At 37.5% G+C, this 13,707-nt stretch overlaps 2 protein-coding genes across 2 annotated transcripts in view; both read left to right on the plus strand.

Annotated features, from left to right (window-relative positions):
* Window positions 1-4,256, plus strand: part of CBG16111 — a gene marked incomplete at both ends in the record, with an annotated part of 5,844 nt that extends 1,588 nt beyond the window's left edge. Inside the window, 4 exons of the mRNA XM_045238876.1 lie at window positions 40-302; window positions 361-935; window positions 1,431-1,449; window positions 4,053-4,256. Of these exons, the coding sequence (XP_045095916.1) occupies window positions 40-302; window positions 361-935; window positions 1,431-1,449; window positions 4,053-4,256 (1,061 nt within the window). The remainder of the gene's footprint in view (window positions 1-39; window positions 303-360; window positions 936-1,430; window positions 1,450-4,052) is intronic.
* A 7,096-nt stretch (window positions 4,257-11,352) lies between these two features.
* Window positions 11,353-11,609, plus strand: CBG16108 (the record flags this gene model as incomplete). Its single annotated transcript, XM_002643411.1, has 2 exons — window positions 11,353-11,508; window positions 11,556-11,609. 2 exons carry the CDS (start codon window positions 11,353-11,355, stop codon window positions 11,607-11,609), a joined length of 210 nt encoding a protein of 69 aa, XP_002643457.1.
* Window positions 11,610-13,707: the final 2,098 nt, after the last annotated feature.

Genomic DNA, 13,707 nt, shown 5'->3' on the forward strand with positions numbered 1-13,707 from the left:
AAGTTCCCCAAGATATTTCTCAGAACATCGGTGTTCCAGCTCAACCAGAGCACATCGTCTACAAGTTTCCGGATCGTCCGATAGAGTACCAAAATGACGACCATGCTCCGGGACCGATTTCACTCCGGCGGGTTAGAACCACGATGGCAGAGATCATCGACATATGTGGAAGATTTGTGGGGACTCATGACACTGGATTCGTGAGCAAGGATCAACTCCTAGAGTATAGAGTTTACGATCCGGAGACTCGAGAGCCCTTGGTTCTTCCTTTCAATGGATCCACGAATTTGAGCGGCTGGTCGGTAAGTAGTTTGTTATTGTCCTTTTCGAATCAATTTTTTAAACTTCAACATTTTCCAGCGGTGCCAAGTTCAAGAATTCCTCAGCCAAATTGTCTCTTCTCGCGCGGCACAGGCGATTGCAATAAGATGTCTTGCTGAATTTGAGCTTCTGATGTTCAAAACAAAAACGCGTCAGTTGTTCGAAGAGCTCAACTCCCTGGCCACTCATCCAAACCAAAAAATACAATGGCGGAATTATGAAAAAATTTCGAGAGAAGTTGGAAAAGTGAGAAGAGTGCAAGAGCGTCCACATCAGGAAGAAAGTGACAAAGTGGCTCAAGATGCTCAGGACCTTCAGAATTCTCGAAACGAGGAAGCGGACGATGGGCAAGGTCAAGATGAAGCTTATCTGTTGGAATATGACGAGGCAAACGTAGCACTGCCAGATTGGGAATATCTGAATGCTCATCTCCCGCAAAATGTTTTAAACGGGGTTCAAGAAGTTCCAATTGCTCTTGCTCCAAGAATGGAAGTCTACTTCAATTATTGCTCCCATTTCGACTTCCATTATTGGTTGTTGCATTTTGAACTGCCCTCCTGTAAAGTTACACCTGGAAAATGGGAAATACAGAGAAAAGGCACAGAATGTGAGAGGTACGTAGTGAGAAAAAAAATAGGCCGCCAACTTAAACGAGACTCTATTAAAAAGTTGAACTACCAAAAGCGAGGCATTATAGGTTTTATGGTATGTATAAACGTTGAGGACCATCGAAAGGGTGAGAAAAGATTGGGGGATCGTTGGTCGGACCACTGATCGCCAAGGGCAACGTTTTTGGGTCAAATTGCATACGAGATAGTGCGCATTGGCAGAAGAGTGCAGAGAAGCAGAAAAGGCCATACAGGTTGAGGCGTGCGAAATATACAAATTTGTAGGGGAAAATAAGTAATAGGATAGAGTAAAAGGGCAACACGAAAAAATAAAATGAGTCGTAAGAATCTGTGCAAATAAGTTTCGAACATTTTTTTTTGCTATTTCCTTTAGTGCAAAACTAGGTTATTGATTGGGGCGAACAGGGCGACCGTCAAATAACGATCTATTGGATTCGGGACCTCAACAATTAGATAAACGACAGAAATAATAAATTGAAGACTGATCAACCGTAAACCAGCAACTGGAGATATGATGAAAGGATTGCGACCAGAGACAAATGATTTATTCATAACTTTCATTTTTCAATAAATGCATTTAAAATGATTTTTTGAAGACATTGCGAAATTTTCAGAGGGACTGGGAAAGAGAAAGAGAGAGAGAGAGAGAGAGAGAGAGAGAGAGAGAGGGAGATAGAGAGGCTTTATCATTTGACCAGATTCATCTATGTTCGCCGACTAATCTCGTTACACTTCAAAATTTACATTGTTCTACACCCCCCCCCCCCCCCCCTTCCTCGATCAGTGCCTTAGAACGTCAGACTTAGCAACTAGAAAAGTCAGATTTTGCTCTCTTATCGGTTTCCAAGACGACAGCTCGCGCCCAAAAACAGAACCCAGTGGCCAACGACTCTGTGTCTCTCATACTTCCGCTCCAAATCGAGTATCGTTCAGTGGCTCAGAGAGTCTCTTTTTCTTTCAGATTTGTATCTATATCATGTGTCGGGCGCCGGCTTGCGGTGCCAAACAGCGTCTAGTGTACGGCGCGGTGCCGGCGGGACGTTGGCTCTGTGTCTCCCATTTCTACATATGGAATATCACCTTTTGTCACTTCTCTTGTCCCTCGCATCACTCTCGATGTCTGCGCTTTCTATTCACTGATCAATTTGTATTTCTAGCAACTGGAGGCTCAGTCTTCTTTTGACTTCTTGACTGAATAGAGGTCTCAATATTTAGGAACTTCCCAGACATCCTACTGTATGGAAGTCGGAAAGTTCCTTTGATTTTTCTGAAAATTAGTCTACATATTTTTTGAGAACCTTCACGGAACCTTATAAATGAATGGGTTTGGAGATTTTTCAATCTATATTTTTCTGAATATGTTTCTGGCTGGCAAGTTTGCGGTGATGTCTCATCAGGCTAATTGAGAAGAACGTCGGATTGGTGAGTGAGTGGGAATTTAATATATAATTGGTTGAAAATGGAAGAAAAATTATCCTACTTGATTGTTAGAAAAAGTAGTTTGTAGTATTCGCCAATCCAATTTTCTTTCCAGGGGATCACATCTAAACACCAAACGCAGCATTCTGCAAAATTACCCAAGTTGGGGGACATGCCTTGGAGTTTGTTTAATGTTATATAGGTAAGTGGTACAGAATTCGAAACAAAAAAATGGAAAAATTTCAGAGAAGGTCCAATTCGTGGGCTTCGACAGATGTTCGAAAAGCGCTTTGTTCTCAATAGAATTTTAAAAATAATTTTTGAAAAAATAAATATATTTTATTGATTTTCCAAGTATCGTTTTGCTTTTTAGAGGAACTCGTGGGGGTTTTTTTTGAAATATCAAAATTTTCAATTCAAAGCTGTCCGTATAAGGGATTCAGAGACCATCTCTCCTTCTCAGCTTTCTTTTTATGTGTCGAAGAGAATTCCAATTTCTTCTTTTCCCAAGCAAGCTGTCATTGACAATTTTGCACGCAGGCACATTAGAGGACATTCGCAGACCTTCAGTGTTGCGTGTTAAGAAGAAGAAGCCCCATTTCCCCTGAGTTTTCCGCTGTTATATGTGCCTCGACGTCTTACTTGCGCTATGTTTTCCTTTTCTCCCCATCACCCCGCCCCCCCCCCCCATCTTTCTCTCTCTCGCTATCTCTCAACTCGGACCCTTCTGCGCTTTTGCCCACATTACTACTACTCTATCCCTCCTGACCAGCATCTGATTTAGCAGGTCTCTAGGAATCTTCCACGAAATCCTTCTGCTTGGAATTCTGGAAGAAACTCCTTTGTATTTTTCTGAAAATTATTCTATTTGATCCCATCCTCAGCTACCGTCGTTTCTGAAGACTACGCTACACTTTTCCAACCTATGTACCAGCAGAGTACCTCGACGATATCCTTTCAAAATAGCGAATTCTCCAAAGGAAATCCGAAGAATCGCATCCTATGTGGCCGATACATCCGACAGAATTCGTTGACGTCGCATGCTTCCAAAAGCTTCCGGGCCAAATCAAGAAGGTCTGTGGCAGAGAATGCCAGCAGAAGTTCAAGCAGCGTGAGTTTTTTACTGGAACTTTCGAAAAGCCTCGAAATTCTCTAACTCGCATTTCCTGATTACTAGATGTTAAGGAAAAGACAGTGAAAGAGAGAGAGAGAAAACTAGATAATCTATTCAGATCTTGAAAATTATGAAAAGTTGTGAAGCTTGATTTCACACAGTTAATCATTTTCAAATATCTAGTTTTCTAAACCCTCAAAATCCCATTTTTCAGTATTCATAAACATCAATGCCATCTGTTGCCCAACGGAAAATAAATATTTTTTGTTTTTAGAATACCTCAATTAAATGATTTTTCTGCCTCTTTTTTAATAAACTGTTTTTTTTTTGAATTTCAGATAAAATTTTATCATTCAAATTGAAGTTTGGACCGAAAAAGATAATCTGGCTCCAAAATTTGGAGAGCGACCCCCTCCAAAATTAATGAATCTATTTAATTTTTGACAACTGATAAAATGTGTAGATTTGAATTTTACACATTTTCGCAGTTCACAATTTTTTATTAGCATTCACAGAAACCGAGATAATTGGGTTTCAAGTTGAGGAGTTTCTCTTTCTCTCTCATAGAGCATTCATCTCTTATTTCTTCATTTGCGAGAGAAAAAGAGAGGCTTTTTAAAGATAATAAGATTTTAGAAAACTTAGTAAGCTTCATTTATGTTCGCCAACTAATCATGAGAGGGTTTCGGACTATAGCCTCGGCCAGAATTCCTATTTCTTCTTCCCCCAAGTCAGCTGTCGTCAACAATTCTACACGGACACTCATTAGATGACCGGGGGCAGGCCGTCAGTTAAGCGTGTCAAGTAGAAGCCCCATTTACACTGAGCTTCTCGCTGTTATTTGTGCCTCGACGTCTTACTTGCGCTATGTTTTCCTTTTCTCCTCATCACCCCCCCCCCCCCCCCCATCTCTCTCTCTCTCTCTCGCTATCTCTCAACTCGGACCCTTCAGCGCTTCTATCCACATTACTACTATTCTATCCATTATGACCAGCATCTGATTTAGCAGGTCTCTAGGAATCTTCCGCGAAATCCTTATGCTTGGAATTCTGGAAGTTCCTTTGTATTTTTCTGAATATTATTCTATTTGGTTCCATCCTCGGCTACCGTCAACGTTTCTGAAGCCTACACCTTTTTGACGTTCTTGTTGCTTGGAGCATTTTTCGTGTTATGGGATGCCAAGAGTGTGTTTCAAAAAGTTCAACGACTATGCCATTGGAATATGCGAGGACTTCTGTGCAAATAATGCACCTGGTAAGTTCAATTTCATTTGTTTTTTGAGCTATTGTTTTTTGGGATATACATATAATTATATTTTGCTCATTTTGAAGCTCTTGGAAAAATCGATTGGTATAACTGTTATAGAATTTGAATCAAAACTAGCGGAGATACGGGTCAAAAACCGCTAGCTTCGTTGGTTCACCGTTTCTTTCTAGCCTTATCACTTTGAGCTCAATTAACTCGGATCCCATAAGAGATAACAAAACATTATCAGCTGATAAAATGTTTGCTATATTACGATAACTGTTATATCGATTGCCTCATTTTTTATAGATATTATAGGAGCCAAGATAATTGAGCACATAGTGACCATACTCAAATTACGTCATAACTTGGTTCGAAATTAGAATTTTGATTTGATTCAACAGCGAAAAATGTAGAACTCAACGTAATTTCAGAAACAAAGTTAAATCAACTTTCGATTTTCTAGATTTGGCTCAAGCCGTATGTTCCGGAATCCAAGTACCAAAATCGGAAATCAAGATGAGATGCTGTCCATGAACAACAATTCAAAGCACTCCAAGGATTTATTTAACTTAGTTTTTAGGTTTTTTTAGTTGCTTAGATTTTATTTTTGTACGAGTTAGTTGGTCTTTTCAAAAAATTTTTCTCTTTTTTTAATGTAAATTTTAGTTAGTTTCTCTTTTTAGTTTTTTAGCTTTTTTGAATCTTTGGGGTACTTCAAATGAAACTTGTTAACTGTAAGAATACTATTTTTAATGTTTTCTTCCTCGATTTTCCGATTTTCCAATTTCCCGTCTTCCGTCCGGAAAAATTTGTTCCGCCTTCCGTCTTCCATCAAAAAAAATTTAATATTTGAGAAGTTATGGACACAAGCCTTTGGCGCGTTGTCGAGCGAAAATTATCGATTTTGAAGGTAGTTACGCTCAGTGGCCTGGAAAACCAAGTTTTGTGAAAACTAGGTCATGGTGTACATGGTTGTACATGGTTCTATACAGCATTCTTTAAGAGTTCCATATCAGTTTTTGGATTTGAAAAATATTTTGAAGCGAGTTATGGCCATTTTAGTTCTGGGGGCCTAGAAATCCAAAACTAGGCCACACCGCCATGAATTTGAAATGGTCATAACTCCCTTCTAAATCGATATTTTTCAAATCTGAGAACTGTTATGGAACTCGTAAAGCATGCTCTTTCGAACAATGTACACCACGGCCTAATTTTCAAAGATTTGGTTTTCTCAATCACCAACTTAAAATGGGTGTAACTCGCTTCAAGTTCTATATTTTTTTGAATCTAAAAACTGTTATGAAACCCTTAAAGCATGTTCTCTCAAACCATGTACACCGTGGTCTAGTTTTCAAGGGACTTGGTTTTCTGGGTCACTAATGTGAAATTGGAAAACTATGACATGGTTTACATGGGTCCAAAGAGCATGCTTTACGAGTTCTATGACAGTTTGCTGAGGATCAGGCTGCGAACAGTCATGCTGAGGATCAGGCTGCAAACAATGGGGTTTCGGTTGGCTTTTACCCGGTAAAAAATCATTTTCCCTTTGTATGTACTGAGACTCTACGCGGCGAAAGTGATCAACAGACTATATTTGTCTGGCTATTTCAGTACACAAAATCTGAAGAAAATCATGGTCCAAAAAAACATATCTTATATAAACTTCCTCTGCGTCTTGTTCGCTAAGTTCGCAAAAAGTCATGATCATGAAAATTGGAATTTCTCTAGAATTCATAACTTTGTACAAACAGCAGATTTGAGCCTGAAATTTTGAGTCAAAGCTTCAAATTGAACTTAGAACATGTTTTTAATAAAAAATTCAAAAATATTTCAAATTAAATAATCTACATTTATTTTTAGGTATTGCGTTCAAATTCCAGACAGAAGTCTCTCATATTATGGAATGTGAAATCTGGAATAAACTAGGCTTAGAAGAACTCTTCATAACTTTGTTTAAACAAGAGATTTCGGCTCTATCTGAGTTTACAGGTCCTATGGGAATTTGTAAAATGTAGCAAACAACCCTATAAGCAATATTTTGAAACATTTTTACCCAAAAAATAGAAAACAACTTTTTTGCCGACAAAATTCACTTTTTGGAAAATTTCGGATTTTTTTTTCAAAAATCTGACGATTCAGAATGTGTAAAATTAATTTGATTAGATAGATCTTGATTTAAAAAAATTATTCATTATCGTTTTCTATGTTTTTCAAATTTTCGAAAAAAAACCTCCAAAAACCCGATATTTTCCAAAAAGTGAATTTTGTCGCCAAAAAAGTGGTTTTCCGTTTACTGAGTGCAAATGTTTCAGTTTTCTAAGGTTATTTGCTACATTTTACAAAAAAAGTTTGATACTTTAGCTCGATTTCGAAGAAAGTTACTGTCAAAAAACCTGTTGAATCGACAGTGTCGACGCATTCTTTTTGGCCAGTACTGTACACCCGACAGAATCAAATTTTGAGGATTGTCAGTGACCATCTCGACACTCGCTGATTTCTATTTTAAAAAATCAGGAAAATCTTCTACAGACGGTTGAGGACACTGCATTTTTCTAAAAGCTCCCGGGGCTAAGCGGCGCAATCTGTTGCCCAACGAAAAATAAATATATGTTTTTTTGTTATTTAAAACTAGTTTTGTAGCTTCTGTACTCTTTGCTTGAAATTTTGCCTAATCTACCTCTTTTTTTCAATAAACTTTAGAAATACTTGAAATGTATTAGTTTTTTTTCTAAATTTCAGTTAAAATTTCATCTTTCAGATAATTAGATTTTAGAAAATTTAATCAGTTTCATATGTGCTCGCTGAAGAGAGAGCTTCGGCCAGAATTCCTATTTCTTCTTTCCCCAAGTCAACGATTCTACACGGACATTCATTAGATGATCGGGGCAGGCCGTCGGTTTTTTAGATGTTGAATTATGTTTTCCAAATTCTTTTATTAGTCGATTAGGCGCTTTTTCTTCATGACACTGATAATGAACCTTTTCATCGGAACTTTTTTTTTTTTGAAAAAAAATGATCATATATCTTCCTGATTTGTGACCACTTTTTTTCTGGTGCTCTTTTTCTTCTTTCACCAACATACGAAAGTGAAATTGAAGAACATGTGATTTATCCCATAACAATCTAATCTATGAATATCAATCTTTTTCTCAAAAATGCCGAAATTTTCTCTAGTTTCCTAATGGAGGTTGACTTCTTTGGTTTTCAAAAAGTTTTTTTTTCAAAAAAGTGACGTTTGTAAGACCCGAAATTGTCTTTTATAGGGTTGTGAGGAGCCCAACTGTGTCGAAAAGAGAGGAAGGCGAGAATTCCTATTCCTTCTTTTCCCAAGCAAGCTGTCGTTGACAATTTTATACGCACGCACATTAGATGACATTCGCGGACCTTCAGTGTGGCGTGTTAAGAAGAAGCCTCATTTTCCCCTGAGTTTTCCGCTGTTACATGTGCCTCCTTTTTACTTGCCCTATGCTTTCCCTCTCACGCCCCCCCCCCCCCCCCCATCGCTCTCTCTCTCTCGCTATCTCTCAACGCGGACCCTTCTGCGCTTTTGCCCACATTACTACTACTCTATCCCTCCTGACCAGCATCTGATTTAGCAGGTCTCTAGGAATCTTCCACGAAATCCTTCTGCTTGGGATTCTGGAAGTTCCTCTGTATTTTTCTGAATATTATTCAATTTAACCTTTGAAAATTCCAACAAACCCTTATAATTAATGGGTTTTGGAACATTTAAAAAATTTTTTCTGATATTCCATATTTCAATATATTGTGCTTAAGAATGGTAAGTCTAATCGTTCCGAGCTTTACCACGTGGAGTTGTTTCTGAACTTCTGTAAATTGAAAAATTATAATCTCTAGAGAATCTTAACCTTTTGAATACTCATAACTTCTGAAACTTTTTTCTCAATTTTAATGGTTCTTTTAGCGGAAAAAAATCGGAAATTTAGAAGTCTACATTTCTGTGGAACGCCGAAATTAGAAAAAAATGTCATTACGTTTGCAGGTTCTGCAGCTCCAAGCGATTCCATAGCTCCAGAAGACATTACAAAAACCGTGATGATCTCAATATCCTGAAACTCTGCGTTTTCAACAGCGTGTGAAAAAATGTTTTGAGGACAGAGGCAAAAATTGAAGAGTTCTGCGGAAAGACACATTGCGAATGGAAATTGTAGTGGACCAGTGAGTGATCCTAACATTTCGAAACTGAGCAATTTTGTATTAAATTGACCTTCAAATTCTGTATTTTGCGCTCAAATTTTATTGGTAAAGGTTCGCTCTAATGATAACCCATCTCGTTTCTTATAAGAGCTATCAAAAAGTGGTCAACTAACAAAATGTTTATCACATTATCTTTAATATTTCATCATCTGGCAAATTTTTGATTCCTCTCATATAAAACGAGATAATTGAGATCAATGTTGATCTTGCCCTGACGGCCGGACGGTCTTTGGTTTTTTATTCTAAAAGTCTCGCCTTGTCTTCAAATTAAGAGCTGCTTCTAAGATCGAGAAGTTTGAAATTTTGCGTGTTAAATTCAAAATCGGTGTTTTCTAATCAGATTTTTTCCAGCTATTGCAAACACATGCACCAAGTTCAATGAGTGCATCACCAAGGACAGGATTTACATGATCTGCTGCATAGAAGGACAAGATGAAGTAAATGCAGTGGAGTAGGATACTTTCTGAAATCTGATGTTCTGAAACTCCAAAGTTCCGAATTCGCCCTAAATTTTCCAACAAAATTTCGCTCCCAGATCTTTTGTTTTAGAATAAACCTCCTCTCTTTACTTATTTTTTTGTAAACTACCTCAAAATTTTCTCTTACCTCAAATTTTTCTATCCCTATCTCTAAATCTATACTTTTTCTTTTTCCTCCGTCAATAAAATGTTGTTTTAACAAGCATTTATAGAATGAGCTCCTTACTTTTTGAGCTAGTTTATCTCGGTTTATATTTAAAATATCATAAAGTGGTAGACTGTAAAAAACTTGTGATATTATGATGAACATTTTGTCAGTTCACCGCTTTTTTGTATCTGTCTCAGAAAACTGGATATATGAGCTAAAAGTTGATGGTTTGGGAGCCAATTGAATAGAACTCTTCCTAAACTTTTAACATGGCGCCAATATATCTCGGATCCTATGAAAGATTTCAAAAATTGTTAGTTAAAAAGTTATTTTCGATTTTGTGATAAACATTTTGTCAGTTGATCACTTTTCTCATATCCGTCATAGAAAACGAGATATACGAGCTAAAAGTTGACGGTTTGGAAGCCATTCTAATGGAATGATCCTCAACTTTTAACTTCAACCCAATATATCTCGGTTCCTATAAAAGACTTCAAAATGTTGTTGATTGACAAAACAACTTTATGTTATAATGAACATTTCTTTAACAGAAGGGCTGAAAGTTGACGGTTTTAGGAGCACCCTGGTAGAGTTTCTATTGGAGGTTACGATAACCAAGCTTATTATTTTTTCAAAATAATAATTTGGCTAAATTTCCGGTTTCGAAACTTTTTTTCAACTTCAGACTATGGACCAAAGATTTCGCGGTGTTGTGCTCTCCGGAAAACAAGTCTTTTCCACTTCTCACTCTTATTTATATCGTTTCTGTGTGAATTATTTAGTCTCCAGACTCCAGATGCTCAATTTCTGGAAGTGTATAGACACCTTAGGATTTTTTCAATTGTTCAATGACGGGGAAAATTTTTACGCATATATGTCATGTGTCGCGCGCCGGCTCGCGAGGTCAACCGCCGTTAGCGGCTATTGACTCTGGGTCTCTCATTTTTTCATGTTAGCTATAACTCTCTTGTCGCGTTCGTCGTTTTTTGCCTCATCGCCAATGTCTGCGTCTCTTTTCAATTAGTATATTCGAATTCCTGAAGTCTCGGTTCGCAGTCTTCTTCTGACTTCTTGCCTGAATAGTAGTCTCAATATTCAGGAACTTTCCAACATCCTTCTGCATGGAAGTCGGAAAGTTCCTTTTTGATTTTTTTCTGAAGATTAACCCATTTATTCCTCGAAAATCTTCGTAAACCCTAATGAATGGGTTTGGAGATTTTCCAATCTATATTTTTCTGAATATTCGAAACTTTTTCAAAAACTATTCTTGGAAGTTGTCATGTGAGTTCTATGTTTTTCTTCGCAAAAGATTGAGAAAGTAAAAATTAAAATCGAGTAGACTCAGTCAAATTAATTACGAATCTTCACGAAATTAGTGAGTTTTTCAATCTTTTCCAATTTTCAGTGAGGGCTTCAAGATGTTCAAATATAGTGTCAATGTGACTTATATCACAAAGAAGTATAGTGGAGGTTTTCGTTGAGGTTCCGAAGTCAGACAGAAAGGACTCCCAGCTTGTGCAGGACAAGATCAGAAGTCAAAAAGTCGTCAAAGAATCGTTCAACCTGATCAATCAGAATTTCCCCAATATCAAACTTCAGAAACCTCGTCGAAATGCTTCTAGAGCAATGGAGTCAGTATGGAATGGAGATTGCGTATCCAAATGTTAACTGAATGGTCCAGGATAATTTGGAATTGGTATTTCAAAAAGCTCAGAAAAGGGAGAACACAAATATAGGATTCCATCGGTACCAATCGATCTGAAAAGTGCAAGGAAAATGGCAGAGGACAAAGCGGTCAAGCTTGATTTGGCAGACCGAGTTAACAAAAAGAGCCAAAGAATCAATTATGCAGTCTACAGCGATGTGTTTCAAAATGGGAACGATCTTGTGATATCTATCCCTTTCTGGAAAACATCTCATAAATATCCCAAAGTAAGATTATATAGTTTAGTTTCTAATTTGATTTATCTTGTTTTCAGTATCCATTCACCGTTGGATTCGCAGCTAACACTACCAACACGAGATGTTGCTGATTCCCTTCAAAATGGATTTTTTGTTAATTCTGCTAATTTTATAAAAAAGGTTTCTTTCTACATAAAATTGTTGTTTCTTTTGTTTTCTTGAAAACATGCCAAAAAAATTTCAAGGGGGAGGGGAGTTGGAATATGGTCTGAAAGGAAATTTGGCCAGCTGGACCGGGGCAAAACTTCAGTTTCAGTACAAAGAAGAAGTCCCATTTTCTTTACTCGCATTGTGTTTCTTCTACCTCAACTCGGACCTTCCGTCGCTCCTGGCCACATTTCTACTATTCTATGTATCTATCGTGGCCCTTTCCACTCACACAGTACGCACACTCACACACTTACACGCTCATCAGAGGACCATACTTTCGTTTTGTGCAGAGCGGGCAGATGTTCTTCTTTGCCCAACCTCTGGTTTTCACACATATCTCGATTCCTTACACACTCTGTGTCTGTGATCTCTCGCTCTCAATGTCCGAGTCTCCGGTGTTCCGGACAACTTCAGTTCTCCGTTTTACCCTCCTATGAACCCTTGACAGAATAGAGTTCTATTCAGGAGCTTTCCTGTTCTCCGTCTGAATGGAGATCGGAAAGTTCCTTTCTTGATTTTTTCTGGAAATTAACCTACATGTTTACTCTTTGAAATTTTCAATAAACCCTATAAATGCATGGGTTTTTGAAACCATTTAAATCTTTTTTCCTGAAATTCCATATTGCTACAAATTGTGTCTCAGCAATGGTAAGTATTTCGTTCTTTCAGAATTGGAAAGATTAGTTTCCAAGCTTAAAAAAACTCAGAAATATAGGAACAATTAGAATTCCAGAAAGTATAAGATGTGAATAACGTTTTTTTAACTAAAATTCATAATAGTGGTATTCAATTTCAGAACCGCCTCCCGTTCAAAAAAGAAAAAAACGGAACAGCAGCTCCTGGAACTTTGTATGATGCTACCGCCTAAAGGTAAGGGTATGTCTTTCTTTAGATGTTGACAACACCAATTTTTCCAAGATTTCTGGAAAGTCAATTTGTTGTTTCAGATCTCCATACGACCCACGGATGGTTCCTCCCCACTATTAGATGGTTGCGATGCCACAGAAACGCCATCACAGATGTTCAGCGATGTTCCACTCACTCGTTCCGTCCCCAATTCAGGTAAGATTTTAGTTTAGAAAATTCATGTACTTTTCACTGAATTTCGTTTTCAGCTACGATTACTCGCCTGGGCAACCTCTTCTTCGAAATGCTTAGAATATATGTGGAATGAGGTAATCCCAAAAAACTTTGAATATCAATAGTGACTAAAAAAATTGCAGGATATCCAGAACACTCCAGTCTCTCAACATGATGGCCACGGGACATGCCATGTTTTATAAGTATTTTTTTCTATTTTTATGTCGTCAATAAATATGTTTATTGAAACATTTTGTCTTTTAAGTTGTGAAATATGATTTCGAAGTTCTATAGATAGAATGGACAATGTTCTCAAACTGCTGATTTCAGATAACAAGTCATTATCCTTTTTCTATCTCCCCTTGGTCACTCATTCCTGGATCATGTTCTGCTTGAAAATCTGGAGGACATTAAAAAATGTTTTTCTTGAAATTCCGTTCTTTTGAAAGTCTGAAGTAGGATTCGAGTGCTCATTTTACAACGAGGACTATGTACACCATTACTGCAAAATGCATACCGTATCTCCATAAATTCTTCTGTCTCTCTTCAAACAATCAGGAAAAAACAAGCGTCAGCTTTCATGAGTCATCTTTTATGAATCATCAAGCATTTTTAAAGCCCCAAGATATTATGCGTCATCAATGATCAATTTCTCTTTGTCTCTAACAGTGTTTTTTTCAAATTTAGTCTTTCATCTCTCTCTTCTCAATTTTTCTTATTGTCTTTTTCTACGGGCTCGTCGTCTGGCCAATTTCATTTGCTACGCATCCCTATATACACTGACATTTTGGAAAAAGCAGTATCATTCTGCCCCCTTTGACCGCTTAACTGAATGACAGGTCTAAATTCTACGGAACTTCCCGTGATGTACTTCGAATATTGGGAATGTTTCCATTATTTTTCTGAACTTTTATATATTTTCTGAAATCCTGAAAATGT

The sequence above is a fragment of the Caenorhabditis briggsae genome (genome assembly GCF_000004555.2).
Source record: "Caenorhabditis briggsae complete genome, chrX, whole genome shotgun sequence".
Classification (NCBI taxonomy): Eukaryota; Metazoa; Nematoda; class Chromadorea; order Rhabditida; family Rhabditidae; genus Caenorhabditis; species Caenorhabditis briggsae.